General features: G+C 38.5%; 1 protein-coding gene across 1 annotated transcript in view; it reads left to right on the top strand.

The window, feature by feature from the left end:
- Positions 1 to 16,674, top strand: part of LOC148371847 (nuclear factor of activated T-cells, cytoplasmic 1-like) — a 101,654-nt gene that overhangs the window by 24,109 nt on the left and 60,871 nt on the right. Inside the window, exons 4-6 of the mRNA XM_088327952.1 lie at positions 5,272 to 5,474; positions 6,866 to 7,038; positions 12,446 to 12,586. Of these exons, the coding sequence (XP_088184078.1) occupies positions 5,272 to 5,474; positions 6,866 to 7,038; positions 12,446 to 12,586 (517 nt within the window). The remainder of the gene's footprint in view (positions 1 to 5,271; positions 5,475 to 6,865; positions 7,039 to 12,445; positions 12,587 to 16,674) is intronic.

Raw genomic sequence — 16,674 nt, 5'->3', positions numbered from 1 at the left:
CAAACCGTAATCTTCCTCTCTCTTAGAGTGCTTTGCAGCCGAGTGTGATGCCGCTTGGATGAAGATCCGCAATAAGATTATGATTTTCAACCAGAAGAAAGGTGGCATGCACTTTTTGGAGCAGGAATGAGATATTTCCTCAAGTGGAGAAGTTTGAGTATCTCATGGTCTTGTTCATGAGCGAGGATTGGATGGAACAGTAGATTGACAGACGCATCAGTACAGCGTCTGCAGTCATGCCGACCCTGTACTGGTCCGTTGTGGTGAAGAAGAAGGAGATGAGCGAAAAGGCAAAGCTCTAGATCTGTCGGGAGATGCACGTTCCTACCCTCACCTATGGTACCAATGGACAGAAAGCTCAGAATATTCTGTCAATAATGATTTTGTAATGAAAACCTCAACGGAACTGCTCACTCCAGTGTTTGTTGTACCCGTCTTGCTCGCATCCCGGATTTCAAGTGATAACGTGAAGAAATAAAAGTCTGTCCTCCTTCAACATTTTCTTATTTTACTAGAGAAAAAAAAAACAAGTCAAAATACATTAAAAGTACATAAAATAAGGCAAATATATTGCTATCAGTGTAGAAATTTATTAACAAGGGTATGACAGAGCGCACCTTTGCCCGGACTTAACCAGACAATACATCTGCATCCGATTACACAATTAACGCATCACCTGCCATATCCACAATGTTTCTTCATGACAAATTGCTTAGTTGCAGTGGGGTTTCGTGCAAACTGACACAGAGGCAGACGTTGGATATCTGGAAATCAAGTCTCGGTTAAGACTTTAATATAAACAAAGTCCCAAGGAAAAGAAAAAACAGACTCACGACTGGTCTTGTCAAACGTAGCGGTCCAACCACTTTCTTGAGGGAAGCCACTGCAATAGACCACACTTATAGTTTAAAGTATCAAAATGGGGTCCATCTCCCTCAGGGGATTACTACATGAAGAGGTTGAACTTTCTACTCCGGTATTTGAGTAAGCATCACTGAGGTTGAGCAAGAGATGGTGGTTTAGTGGCGTGGGGCGAGGGTCACAAGAGCACACATGTTAAAGATGTCAGATGATGATGAAGGCGGATGGGGTCTAGTAGGAAATCACAAGAAGGACTACAAGACCTCATGAATCACTTCCTCCACTTCTCGAGCTCATGAGGATTGCAATGGGGACGCCATCATAATTGTGTACTACCACATGATGAGTGAAGGGATAAAGAACCAGCCCCTACTTAATACCCCTCTATATCCTCCTCACTTTCTCCGTATAGCCACGTGGCAGCTGAGGTAATCGTTGAAGGTCACCAAACTATTGAAAAACAGCTGTGCCACGATTGGCTGGGACATATCAAATCATAAAGTCAATGCTGTCATCTGTCAGAATCGTACCGTCGTTCATTGCGTGCAAAAAAAGTCAATATAAGTAACTAGTAGCATGTGTGGCTAAGCATAATTACTCCTGGTGGCACCTTAGGTAAAGTATAACAAGCAAGGAAAAAAAATGTGGCCCGGTGGTGAGATCAGCGTTTTAGTGAAGTGGTCCCCTGGGATGGCAAGACTTCAAGAAGCTTCTGACCTCGGCCCAACTCACTGATGACTTTCATGTGTGACTTTTTCACTGGTTGAGGAGCTGCCAGAGAGAGTAGGGAGAACAAATACAGTAGAAACGGGTCTCTTTGAGTTGTTTGCTTTTCATCCCTTATGTTTTTGAATCAAGCAGTATCAAGTCTTGTGTGGTTCTTACTATCGTTAATTATGGACTACAGAGTGCACTCAATTAAAAGCCGCGTGTGAAAATTTAAGGGAGAAACTTAACTTTGTATTTGTACAAGCAGCACTAGAGTTCAAGCTTCAGGCAATAAAAGCCAGTAAAAAAATAACATATTCATGTTTGCTTCGTATATTCATGTATTAAATAAATCAGCAGGTGAATTTCTAGTACAGAAAAAAACACATTGTGCCACGATCAAAACGCTCGTTTGTGGATTGTGTCCTTTGCTGTCATTTTTTAATCAACTACAAGGTTTGTTCGGATCCTTAAAAAGTCCTATTAGGCATTAAATTCATTATACGAAAAATAGAGCCTTAAATGGCATTAAAATTTCTTAAATCCAATTTTAGAAAGTGAAAATATTAATAGGATTTACATTTGTTTGAACTAAAAAGATTAAGTAACATTTATTGATTGTCTTTTAATAATTCACCGATTTACTCTTGCTATATCGCGTGACCACAATCACCGAACTATCTCAATGGTGATGTGGTTTCAGATGGGCCTCAGGTCTACCCACTTAAATCATAGCAATTTCAGACAGAGAAGTTTACTTTGGACCATGAGAACATGTACATTTAATTAGAGGTGGCTGTCCGACAAACATTTTTCGCCATGGCTAAAAGCTATGCCAGGTAATGTGTACGGGGAACATTGTATTGTGTGCAAGAATATTTTTTGTTTTTTTGTTTTTTGTTTCAATTGTTTTTTTTTTTTTTGTTCTTTTTGGGCGACTTGGTCTTAAATTAGATGTCAAAAGGCATGAAAAACATCTTTAAAAAGCTTAAAATTACCTTGCCTTACTCGTTGGAACCCTGAACTAGCAGCAGTCATTATTACAACAACATTCTCAAAACAAAACTCAATGTACTGCAATGACCAAAAATCAGAAGCCCAAATTCATTTTTTTATGTAGTCGCATGATCATTCGCGTGATCCTAAGCTCTCCCATCTCTTTGCACGTGACTAAGTCATAAAGAAAAGACTATGTATTGCGACTAGAACATAAATACATCTAATCGGGCTTCTAAACTTCAATCAGTACTGTACATCTAGTTTTGTTTTGAGAATGTTTTTTCCTGCTCTATATGTTAATACCAATTGAATTTATATTGACTGCAGTGCTAATTGATTAGGATTTACTACTGCAAACACAGTCCACAAACGAGTGTCTTAATCGTGGCACAATGTGTTACTTTTCTTTACTAGACATTTCTCCACTAATTCTGCCAAGATCGCCATCCTACTCCTTAGGGACAGTGGGAATCTAGTCCATCTATTCCAGGGGTGGCTAACAAGTTTGACACAAAGAGCCGATATTTTTAACTGTGAGAGTCAAAGACACACAATTAAAAACATTATTTCCCATAACACACTCCTCTCCTTACAATACAAAAAGTATTGTTCTTGTGTTGATTTCAAGGGAAGTGTCCACCATCAATACACAAAAAAAAAAAAACTAAACAAGGCAAAGAGCCTCAGTATATAGAAAATATGATGAGGCAAAGAGCTGCATTCTAATTGGCCAAGAGCCGCATGCGCTGTAGAGCCCCGTGTTCGCCACCCCTGATCTATTCGTACGCCGTACTAATTAGATGAAGAGGCATTTGGCTACCAAAGGGAGTCATGGTGACTTTTGCCATTTACCCCTGCTTCATTTAATTTCTTCGCTCTGATATTCAGAGCACTGAGCAGAAATTACATTGCTTCATCACTTACTGCAAACCCTCACCAGTTTTAAGCCAGCTGATGAGGCCACCCGCCAGTGACACGCCGTGCAGAGATTCTCAGCCTGGGACGCATCCAAAATCTGCCCTGTGAAAAGACAAAAACAAATAGCCACACAGGAAAGTAAGCTGCAGCGTTTTAAAAGAAAAAAATAGTGGCATGTAGTCCGGAATTTATGCTAATTTTGTTCAACCGCCTGTTTTAATCATGTAAGACCTGATTGCCCAACCCAAAAAAAACTGCTTTGACACCTAACTTTGTCCATTTTAAAACAGTCCAAAAAAAACAACAATTTGATCCATTAATGGGTTGATTCAATGCTTTCGCAATTATTTTCTACCACGAAACCCCCTCAACCCTCAAAAGAAGGGGGGCGCGCATATATCAGACCGTATCATGTCGTAGATCCTGATTCTTTTCATTAACCTCACGTGTTCTTAATTGCTCAAACCATACCTTGTCAACACTGTTGTGCGCGGTGCCTAAAATAAGTAATTAATTGCAGCTACTAGTTACTTTATGAGGTTTGTTGCAAGCAGAAGCATGGACCAGCAGAACATGTCGTAAAAATAGTAGGATTACAAACTGTATTAATAAACACATTAGAGTACTCATTACCTAGAAAAGTAATTGTGTTCCAGAAACATCTTCCGTTGTAATGTCCAAACATTGATATTAAATTATTTGGTTTTGATCCTTTTTGTGTTTAAAACAGGCATACAGTGTACAGTAGGTAGCATAAAACACTGCCAAAGTAAAGGTTCAGACTGCATACAATATAAAACAATTTAAAGCACTAATTTCCACAAACATACTGTATTTTTTTTTATCACCCGCCCACTTCACTTATCCTCAGACCTTATCGGTGCCCTTCCAAAACTAATTATAAACTCATTAATCTGATCATGTCATAGGTTACATGTGGTGTTTATTTTGTCAGGCGGCTCAGTCTATTACACAAACAGCCGGCGTCTTTTATTTCTTTGGACAGTGCTGCTGTTTTAACTCGTACTGAGCTCAGGGAAAATTGGTCCGAGGTGACGTGCTGGTGTTAGTTGGGGTAATTGACCAATTAGTGTGATTTAGTCGGACGGCCATGGCTTGCTGAGCCTTGGCTTTGACTATGTGATCATTCACAGTAGACGGCGCACAGTCAAGTAGCCAACTGAATAAATCTTTGATGTATCAAATGGACTTTTCTGAAATCTTAAGTAAACATATATTGTTTATCTCCACGAGGCTGCCCAACATCTGCTCATAACGCTGCATAAACACCCAACTGTTAAGACTGAGCACGTCCTGGGAGGTCTGCAGATGACAGCTGGATACCAGGACAAATCCAGATTTGGGTCTAAAAAGAAATCCTTCCTAAAGTATCAGTTATCTTCTAGAATTTGACGCCCAGCGTATCTCTAGAATTATATAATAGCGTAACTTTAGACAGTCAGAAAATAAATCTAACTGCCGGAATGAAATTAGTGGCAACTGCAGTCATTGAAAATAGACCAGAAAGTCAACATTCCTTTTACAAAACTATTCTGTAAGTTACTACGTGAGTATAGATAGACATATGACCTCAATTCATTCCGGGATTGAGCTCGTCCAGCATTTCTAGTCTCTTGAACAAAAAAAGCTACGAGCATGATCCTGGAATAAATCAAGCTCGCATAATAAAAATACGCACTCTGTCTCTCACAAACACACTTTTAAATGAAGACTTTCTTCAAATCCGGTGTTGCCTCTAACCTGATTCCTTTATTGTCCCACCAGCTTTATGGCTACATGGAGAATGAGCCGCTCACCCTCCAGCTGTTTATAGGAACCGCAGACGACCGCCTCCTGCGACCACATGCTTTCTACCAAGTCCATCGCATCACCGGAAAAACTGTCTCCACCGCCAGTCATGAAGCCCTACAATCCAACACCAAAATTCTGGAGATCCCTCTGCTGCCTGAAAACAACATGAGGGCTATGTGAGTTATTTTATAAGCTCCTTTCCGATTCCACACCGGAAGGCTTTGCTTGCCCCCAAGTGGTTAATTTCACGTTTTGTTATTTTCATAAATCACAGGACCATACATTCAAGACGACAAGCCACTACTTTTTTGCTGCATTTAAAATACTGCGGCTTTAAACACAATGCAGGTTATTCCTGTTTTTTTTTGTGTGTGTGGCAGCACCGGAGAAAACGGCAAGCTGCTCATTTCCACAACGCATGTGTTATAAATAAAAAACACAACAGTGACGTCTGGAAACATTTATAATGGTCTTCGAGAGAATGTATTTCCCAACATTATTCATAAACTAAATAACAGGAGCAAAGTGGGAGGTTTGACAGTAGTTTATTCAATATTTTAAACATACTCACAATATTTAAAAATTTTCAAATACAAATCAAGTCCTTAATGTATATATCTGGCTCAAATAGCAGTGAAAGTTATCCATCAAAAACACTGCACTTGTCTTTACGTCATCAGATACATTCATCAGCTTCAATGTCAGGTCGCTGAAGTTCCCTTTAATCCTTGCAGATCGATAACATGCAAATGCGATGTGGTACATTACCACGGCAACCACAATGACAACAACACAAAAAGACATCTGTGTTGCAATCTGGCGCTATTCTCCACCGTAAGGTCGCCCTGGCGCTGTTGTCTAGAAATATTGGGCTCACATTTGACATGACGCAACCCTCATCCACGTTTTCTTTTGTAGTAAATATGTTCTTCTGTAGTAAATATGTGCTCGTCTTTATAATTGCCATCTTGAATGTCCACATGATCCAAAAACACGTGACGTGAACAGAACAGAGCAGAACTGAAAATGACATGAAGTGTGCTGGGGTAAGGGGCTGTTGGGATTCTACAGCCAAAGGTGTCAATGCTAAATTCCTCAAGCGGTGTGCGCACAAATTGAAATGTTTATAATCAACTGTAAATTAGGGATCACAGATCACACATGATTAAAAGCCGCATGCCTAAATTTAAGAAAAAACCAAGTAGACCAAGTATTGCTACTACTACATTGAAAAATGCATGTACACCCTGACTGGCCCCATTGCTAAGGAGATTTTCGGGAAGAGGCGCCGATACCTCCTTTACCCTGGGTGCGGATCGTGCAAAGGCAAAATTAAGTTTTGTTTTTAGATTTGAGCATGCGGCTTTTAATCAGGTGGGTTCTGTAGTCCGTATTACAATATATGGTAGTTAGTTATTTTTGGTGATGTTTGTTTTAAAATTATTAAATATTAAGTTGCAAAACTGATTCTCCCTTTTGACAAAAAACAAAACCCAAAACACGCACGTCAGTTGTTTTATTGTAAACCTCCTAAATAATATCCTTTTGTGGTTTCTCCATGTGCCAGAATCGATTGTGCGGGAATTCTAAAGCTGCGCAACTCAGACATTGAACTTCGCAAGGGGGAAACAGACATTGGACGTAAAAACACCCGTGTGAGGTTGGTTTTCCGAGTCCACATCAACCAGGCCAATGGCAGGACTGTGTCCTTACAGACTTCATCCAACCCCATCGAGTGTTGTGAGTATTCCATTCTTCAGTCTCCCACACTCACGCAACTGCAAGCATTACTCTTGGCTTTGCACTCAGTCGATAAGTGGCATCGAATGGTTCCAATAAGCTTTTTGTCAAGAGCATCTGCACCAAATATATTCAAGCAACAGAGCTATTTACCAAGGTAACAGATATGTCATATTATTGTACATGAGGCCAGGGATATGTTACTAATTTCAATTTGTCTATTTTCATTTAATGACTAAAAGATACAGTAATTTCTTGTTTTTCTTGTCGCGTCCAAAAAAGCCCTGCGATAGTCAAAACCCGGGAGGTAGAAACATTTATTTATTTATTTATTAGATGCATATTCAACCTTAACAAAATAACAACTTTAGAACCACAAATTACAGAACACAGAATTGCAGTTGAATGAATGGTCTTTAATGTCATTGTACAAAATTGGAGGGCTTCTCTTTTCAGTGTAGGAAAATAATATAAAAAGCGGCCGGCTAGTTCAACGCATGCTTCGGGGATCCTGGGGTGAGGAAGTTCCCTGCGATCTAGAAAATAAAAAAATCATGAATGTAGCGGTTTCCCATGAGTTGCAGCTCCAGGTCATCCGTTGAATGCGTAAATGATCTGGTGTTGGTGAGCTACATGCTCGGCAGTAGTGGCTTTTGAGAGCCTTGTCGTAGCAGAAGGCACGACCTGCAGCTTTGCTATTGCTTTCTCTCCCGCCGCCGCCTGAGTCTTTTCATGGAGCCAATACTAATGCACAGAGCACCCGGTAGTGATCAGCATTTTTTTTTAGCTCTTTTGACTTTCCTCAAAGTCCGATTTAATTGATGAATTTCTTTTGTATGTAACGGGCCGCTAAAATACTAGCCGTGACCGTGCTTTGCAGTTTGTTTTTCAGGACCCATTGACATGTGCGCCTGCCCAGCTGTTTAACTGACAGCATACACCAGCCTATCACAGTTGCACAGACAGTAACGTCCACGCAACACATAGACACAAACAGCCCTCTGCCACCTGCCTCTCAAATATAATTTGCTGTGTGCTGTCCGTGTATATGTATATATAGCCACGGGTCATTGTGATTTTCTAGGATATTCGATTTCTAAGTGGCATGAGAAATTCATGGCATGATCAATTATCAATTCTTCGGAATTTATTTATAAAATTATCCCATATCCTATAAATGTAAACAAGTATTTCGCAACCTTTTTTGAGCCAAGGGACATTTTGTTTCTTTTTAAAATTTCCAGGCACACCATCCTTAAAGACTTTTTTAACAATGATTTCATATTTTCATGTTATCCTTTTGCTTAAATTGACAGTAGGTTCAGGAGGTTATTCGTTTTATATTCTTAACTTCGTTGTAATTTTGGATTTTACTAATATTTGAACTATTTCATATGTTTAAGTTTTACCATATTTATATCTTGTTTTTCCGGAAAATAACAAAAAATATTACTTAAATGAGGAAAAAATTACCTTTAAGTCTAACATTCTTTTTTACTACGTAGTTACATTTTTCATTTTATTTCTAAAATAATAATTAAAATAAGCACACCGGTTGAAAAACATAGGTGTCAATAATAAGGTGCCCTTATACGGGGCATATATTTTAGAATGGAATAGAATAGAATAGAATACAATAGAATAGAATAGAATAGAATATACCTTTATTGTCATTCTTACAAAATGGGTTGAACATATTGTGACAACGAAATTGGACGTGACACTCCAGTTCACATTTGACAGTGAAGATAAAAGAAAAAGAAGATAAAGGAACAAAGAAGATAAGGTTATAATTTACACAATATTTACACAAGAAATGTGGGCATGTAGGATGTTACATACAGTTTTGGGATCGTATTAGTATTAGTGCGTATTTTAACCCTACATCTCATAATTAAAACCTAGTAATAACATAGAAACAATAATGTATCATAATAGGTTGTTATTTGAGGGATGAATATTAAACTGGTAGCCCTTTTGTTATATCAGTAACAAAAAGTACCTTTCTCTTCAAAAAGGTTGCTGAAACTCAGTATACACTGTAAATGCATAACATAGGAAGAAAGTGTGGTAAGACATTCCACAAGTTTTTGGAGAGGTGGTCCGAATGAAGCACATTTCCTTCATGTGTTCCACTTAAGTTATTTTATTAGCATACAGGGGATGCAGTTAAATTTAGACCGTTAGAATGGAAATAAAATATGGGATTATTGTTCCTGTATATTTTACTCTTAAATCTTATTATTTATGTCCTATATGCATTTATTTTTCCCGGGAGCTACCATTTGACTGTTGACTTTTATATTATCAGTAGAGCACCAGGTTAATCCCAGTTCAACAAAATAGCCAGCATTTTATTACATTATTTTCAATTTATATTAAAAAAAACTTCAGGATATAAATGAGTTTTTGAATGACACAATTCTATAAGATTTAGGTATTTTTAATGATACATTTTTAAAAGTAATACATCGTAATTGTTTATACAATGAGTTGAATGGATCAGGGTTCTCAAATTCCAGAGCTTGGGTCTTGGTGAAGTTGGGCCTCCATAAGGTTTCTATGAGAAAAACAAAAAATTCTACTCTGAAAAATTCAAAAAATGTACAGTGCATCCGGAAAGTATTCACAGCGCTTCACTTTTTCCACATTTTGTTATGTTACAGCCTCATTCCAAATTGTATTAATTTAATCTCTTATCTCAAAATTCTACACATAATACTCCATTATGACAATGTGAAAAAAATTTGTTTTTACTTTTTTTTAATTTATTAAAAATAGAAAACTAAGAAAACACATTTACATAAGTATTCACAGCCTTTGCTTAATACTTTGTTGATCCACCTTTGGCAGCAAATACAGCCTCAAGTCTTTTTGAATCTGATCCCACAAGTTTAGCACACCTATCTTTAGGCAGTTTTGCCCCATTCTTCTTTGCAATAAGTCTCAAGCTCAATCAGGTTGGATGGGAGACGTTTGTGCACAGTTGTTGTTAATGCATCATTAGTTGTTCAGATGTTCGATCGGATTCAAGTCTGGACTCTGGCTGGGCCACTCCAGGACATTCACGGAGTGGTTCTGAAGCCAATCTTTTGAAATCTTGGCTGTGTGCTTTGGGTCGTTGTCCTGCTAAAAAATGAACCTTCGCCCCAGCCTGAGGTCAAGAGCGCTCTGGAGCAGGTTTTCATCCAGGATATCTCTATATATTGCTGCATTCATCTTTCCTTATATCCTGACTAGTCTGCTAGTTCCTGCTGCTGAAAAACATCCCCACAGCATGATGCTGCCACCACCATGCTTCACTGTAGGGATGGTATTGGCCTGGTGATGAGCGGTGCCTGGTTTCCTCCAAACATGGCGCCTGGCATTCACACCATAGAGTTCAATTTTTGTCTCATCAGACCAGAGAATTTTGTTTCTCATGGTCTGAGAGTCATTCAGGTACTTTTTGGCAAATTCCAGACGGGCTTCCATGTTCCTTTTACTAAGGAGTGGCTTTCGTCTGGCCACTCTACCATACAGGCCTGATTGGTGGATTACTGCAGAGATGGTTGTCCTTCTGGAAGGCTCTACTCTCTCCACAGAGGAACGCTGGAGCTCTGACAGAGTGACCATCGGGTTCTTGGTCACCTCCCTGACTAAGGCCCTTCTTCCCCGATCGCTCAGTTTAGAAGGCCGGCCAGCTCTAGGAAGAGTCCTGGTGGTTCCAAATGTCTTCCATTTACGAATAATGGAGGCCACTGTGCTCATTGGGACCTTCAAAGCAGCAGAAATGTTTCTGTATCCTTCCCCAGATTTGTGCCTCAAGACAATCCTGTCTCGCAAGTCAACAGACAGTTCTTTTGACTTCATGCTTGGTGTTTGTGCTCTGACATGCACACTCAACTGTGGGACCTTATATAGACAGGTGCGTGCCTTTCCAAATCATGTCCAATCAACTGAATTTACTGCAGGTGGACTCCAATTAAGCTGTAGAAAGATCTCAAGGATGATCAGTGGAAAAAAGATCTGAGCTCAATTTTGAGCTTCATGGCAAAGGCTGTGAATACTTATGTTAATGTGATTTCTTAGTTTTCTATTTTTAATAAATTCCAAAAAAAGTAAAAAAAAAAACGTTTTCACATTGTCATAATGGAGTATTCTGTGTAGAATTTTGAGATAAGAGATTAAATTAATACAATTTGGAATGAGGCTGTAACATAACAAAATGTTGAAAAAGTGAAGCGCTGTGAATACTTTCCGGATGCACTGTATACATTGAGAATAAATAAGAAAGTAAAAAATCAGTCAGACTATTATCGTAACATTTAACTTCTGGTGTTTTATAACCAAGTACATAAAACACGTTTAACACACATGTCTTAAATGCAGAATCCCACAGTCATTAGCAAGGTGAATCTACTGTCCTTTAAGCTTCAGTTCAACAGTGATGATATTCTCTCTGGTAAACAAGATTAACGTAGCTGAGCTGTGGGCGCATTTTTGAGGAAGAAGGGTGGAATTCAAGTAATTTTTTTTACCAGTCGACTGCCAGAAAAAAGATCGAGTAACATCTCAATCTAGAATCACCCTCGTCTAGATGCAAAAACATTTTTGGGTTACATTAACCCTTTTGGCATGGACATTGGTATATCAGAATGAAAAACCCAAAGAGAAAGACTTTGTCCAGATGGGGACTAGAATCCTGAAATAGGGGTACAGCCCGAATATGTAATTTTATACATACAGTACATATATTTGGAAACAATTAACCTCAAAATGCAAAGAATCCAAGGAGAAAACAGAATAAAACTGGAGACTGGGAATTAAAAAGCATCTGCTCAGTCACCCTCTTGCTCTTTTTTTGCTGATTCAACAGAACTAAAAGTACTGATTTCATTTGACGAGTTTTGGGTAACCTACCTGACTGCCTATGAAAGATGGTGGTCATACCTAAACCTGTTTTCTTCACTGGACAAACAGACAAACAAACAAACTGAGCGTCTATTTTAGTGATCAAAGTCAACACACAAACACGCTGTTTTGAATGGGGCTACGCCTGGATTGAGCAAGCCACGTTGTGGAGCTTTTATGTGTGATTCTTTTTGCCTCATATGTTGTTGCATGTTGTCTTCTTAAATTGAGACTCTAAAAACGCAACCCAACATACAAATCTTCCCTCGCTCTTTTCAAACTCATTCTCAAACTCCAGCAGTTTTCGTGGACAATATGCACGCATTCTGTTGCGATACGGTGATGACGTAGGAGTGAAAATGGGTCTATATAGCCATCCGATGTCCGCTTGCATGGTTCAGAAGGAAGTATGAAAAATCAATGTACTGTATCAGTGTCAACACTGTATTTGCACTAGACACGTAAATAGCGTCCTAGATGTTTGACCTTTTCTACCTGTTTTCTCCACCAACAGCCCAACGCTCAGCCCAGGAGCTTCCCTTGGTGGAGAAGCAAAGTATGGATAGTTACCCTGCAATTGGAGGCAAAATGATGGTCCTGAGTGGTCTCAATTTCCTCCCTGACTCAAAGGTGGTGTTCGTGGAGAAGGCTCAAGGTGAATCTCAAGGCCTCTGTACATATTGACCACGTCTACAGTAAATTTCCAATGTCTCTTTTTTATATCTCTTTTGACCCATTTCCTCTCCCTTCATTCGATTCCTCCTATCAAAATACAGCAGGACTTGCCATCGAGCCACATGTGGAGTGCATTAGGCCACTGTATTTTTAACCAACGAGTATATACATTTGCTGAAGTTTCCATGGCCAGTTTGCTGGCGCTTACCGCAATTGTAAAGGAATGAATCACAATAGCGACAACTTCTGCAACTTTTTTGTCATTGTATATTTACATATATAATTCCATGATTGGAGACATTTGTCCCCTTGTTTTAACTTTGTACTCCAGCAACCTAGTCCACATAGCCCTGCTTGTCTGGCACTGACTCATACAGAATAAGAAATGGGTTCCTTTTCGTCAAAAACAGTTTCTCATGTGTAGTGACCGATATCTATCTATCTGTCGGTCGGTCCGTCCGTCCGTCCGTCCGTCTGTCTCCATTTAACATCATTATTCTTATACATTATGTGTTGGGGATAATACATTTGCTTAATGTTAAAGTGTACATCTCACTTGTCGGTAAATTCGGAAAATGTTAATTGATAAAAAAAAAAAAAGGAAATAACAAACAATTAAATAAAATTACTTGTTATTAAATGACGCATTTAGTAAAGGGAGGATTAATAAATTGAGAAAAAAACTTTAGAATTATTAATCAAAAAAATAAAAATATGAAAAAAAGTAAAAACTATTTCATTATAAAAAGCTGAGTAAGAAAACCATTATATTAATCTTTATATGTAACGGTTTCCTGTTCAATTGACAAATAATTGCCCATTTAAACTACAATTTTTGATTTATTTGTCAAATTATGTTATAATTTTAATCTAAATTTTGAAATACGGTAAAAAATAGTATGTAAAAGGAAAAAAAAAACAGATCCATATGTTAAATAATTCTTCATGATCTATTTCTTGGATGATGTTATAGTTTAACTACAACACAAAACTATAATGCATTCTTTGGGAAAGCAAAATTATCAGTTTTGAATAATATTTTTCCCCTTTTTTTTATACTTAATGTGTCTTTCTGATGAGATAAGAAAGCAACTAAAACAAGTTAAACACTGTAAATGATTTAAAAAAAGGAAAAATAATATCAAATGTATAATTACGTTCAGAATACCAAGGTATATTAAAAAAGGTGAGAAGGGTGTGGAGTTATTTGTGCATAACCCCTGAATTTCGATAAATATGTTGTTTGACTTTCTCTCAGTTCAAACTAAGCATTGAGAGTGACAGATTGTTAGATGAATGTGGCCATGATTGAAATAATTTATTGACAACTATGAACACAATACCAACATAAAATTTACAATGTATATATTTCATGTCCTTCAATGTCTGATTCATCATCAGATACAAAGAGTTTCCCTTTTTTGCTTTTTAAGTCTATTTATATAATTCAGGATGACTTTTCGTTTCCCCATTCTCTAACATTCATCTCTGGTACCATGAATAAAAATAGTATGATAATGAGACCAAATCTTATGCACGTTACACATGAATAAATACAGTACAGTAATCCCTCGGTTATCGCGGTTAATGGGGACCAAAACCACCCGCGAAAAGTGAAAATTTGCGAAGTAGCGACGCCCCTTCAAAAATGCTTAATATTTATTTATTTATTTTTAAATTTGATTTCATTATTATTATTTTTTAGACCCGCAAAGCTCTGAACCCGCGAACGTGGAACCGCGAAGTAGCGGGGTCCCACTGTACTCCTGCCTGCCCGAAAAACACTGATTTTAATTCAAACACACCACCTCAAACGCCCAATTCACTCTAGGGAATATCACTATACCCCCCTCTCCACCTCAAAATATTTTCTTCTTTGATCTTTGCAATTCATGTAGTACACCTTTTTTTAACTTAAAAACTGTGAATTTTTCCCAAAGGTGAAAGGTTTTCATACCTGAATATAGCTTTAGCAAAGTGAAATAATAATGACTGTTACAAATTTGTTGAAGAGATTATCTTGCTAAAAAACTGTAACAACCAATGGATAACAATTTATAAGAATCTCACTTCCACGGCCAACAGGTTAAAATACTGCGAAACTTGTTTGGGGCAAAGGTGGAGGAAGAGGAAGTGTATGAACTTGGTCAAATGGGGCTCTTCCTCTTTTGTCTTTGACTTAGTCATGTAGGGGGTTCCCCCACCCCACCTTTGTCTCACCCTTCATGCCATTTGAGATGTATGACCTCGTGTAGGATGTATTTTCCTTCCTTTAACCGCAATTTTTCTTCCTCTGTGGGTGCACTGTTTCCCGCTGTCTCTCTTTTCACAAACAACCCTGCAGTTGATCCTGCTATTTCTCTTCCCGTCCTTAATATCGGCTAAAGACATTAACAATATTGGAGCTCGGCACTGCTGGGATCCGTGCACACTTGCTTACCATCAAGGTTTTATTTGCATGGTTGTGGTGTAAAATGAGGGAGTGCGCTTGACGACTGCTTAGTGTGCGCTTATGTCAACGTTTATGACCCGCCACATTTAGGGTCTTTCAAGTCAAAATCCCATTTCAAGCACAGTTTTACCTACATGCAAGGGCAAGGTTGTTGGAATTCATCCGAGAATATAAATGTCTTATTTTAATGACACCTTCTTTAAATTATAAGAATCGATCTATCTTCCCTGATCATATCCCTATTGAGGGGTGACCGACAGCAAGACAAACACATACAAAAACAAAGAAAAGAAAAAAAGAGAAAAAGTAGCAAAAAACAAACACATTTTTTCTTGACCATGGCCAACCAAAATTCCCAAACACCCAAACAAGTTAAGCACCTCGGCACCAAAATTGGTCATGCTTTAATCCCTCCAGATGAAACGGGACACAAGAAAACGGCCATATTACTCGGGTCAGGGTGACACAACACACTCTTCTGTTCAACAGCAGGGCCCAACAGCTTTCACTGATTTACCCCTGCCGCATCATACAGGTGCCTTGCCCACTCCTTAGAATGCGTCCAAACATCCCACTATCCTTTTACAACACCTCTCCACTCATTCCTATCACCAACAAGAACTCTAGCTTCCACTAGATTTAGACCCCTTTCCTTTAGTGCACTCATAACACCATCCACCCACGTCAATCAGGGCCTTCCCCTCGGTCTCCTTCCATTTACTTCTGCTCTTTAAATCCTCTTTAACATTCGCTCCTTATCCATCCTCTCCATGTGTCCAAACCAACTGAGTACTCTCTTATCCATACGCTTGGTCAGTTCCACTACTACTCCAGTTCTGTCTCTCACAATTTAATTTCTGAATCAATCTTAATCTTGTCACTCCTAACATACTCCTTAAACACTTCATCTCAAAAACATATACTAAGTGATTTTACTTTTTTCCACACACACACTATTATTACTGATTGAATCCAGACAGTTTTGGTTGGTTCTTTGAGTCAGTGTCTTCTTTTTTTGACCACAAATACAGATTACAGCAACTGTTATTGTCAAGATAGGTAGTTGGCTCAATAAAATATATATATATCTATATATATATATATTAGAATTATGAAATGATAATAAAATTGTGTTTTATGTAACACTACTATGCAATTATTTTGCATCATTGTGTGTGATCCATGTGCATTAATAGCTAAATCCTGACATTCTGTTAAATGCTGATAAATTAAGGTAAACAGTAGCTGTCACACCCCTGACTTGCCCTCCATTTCCTGAATTAAAATATTCTTTGCAGAAGGTAAAGCGGATAGACAGACCGGCAAACAGTCCAAATAGAGAGATTGGGAAATCCTACACTCAGACTTGAAGGGGGTTGGGGGTAGTGTGAGGGAATTCCCTTGTGATTCGAATAGTTTTTACATCTGGGTGGACTGGATCGTTGCCCGGAGTTCAGCAGCCTCACGCAAACTGGGCCGAATCAGATAAACGTCTGCCTCGATTTTCGGCGGGGGCCTGAATTCCGACTTGCAGTATTACTGCAAAAGATTGAAATCCACAACAAAAGAAGATATAAATTGTGCACCACACCTTAGTAGACCTCAAACAGTGACTC

This window comes from Urocampus carinirostris, chromosome 2 (genome assembly GCF_059441175.1).
Source record: "Urocampus carinirostris isolate Australia breed hairy pipefish chromosome 2, RoL_Ucar_1.0, whole genome shotgun sequence".
In the NCBI taxonomy this organism is placed as follows: domain Eukaryota; kingdom Metazoa; phylum Chordata; class Actinopteri; order Syngnathiformes; family Syngnathidae; genus Urocampus; species Urocampus carinirostris.
The sequence above is the reverse complement of the archived record's forward strand: the minus strand, read 5'-3'. Positions and strand labels throughout refer to the sequence as shown.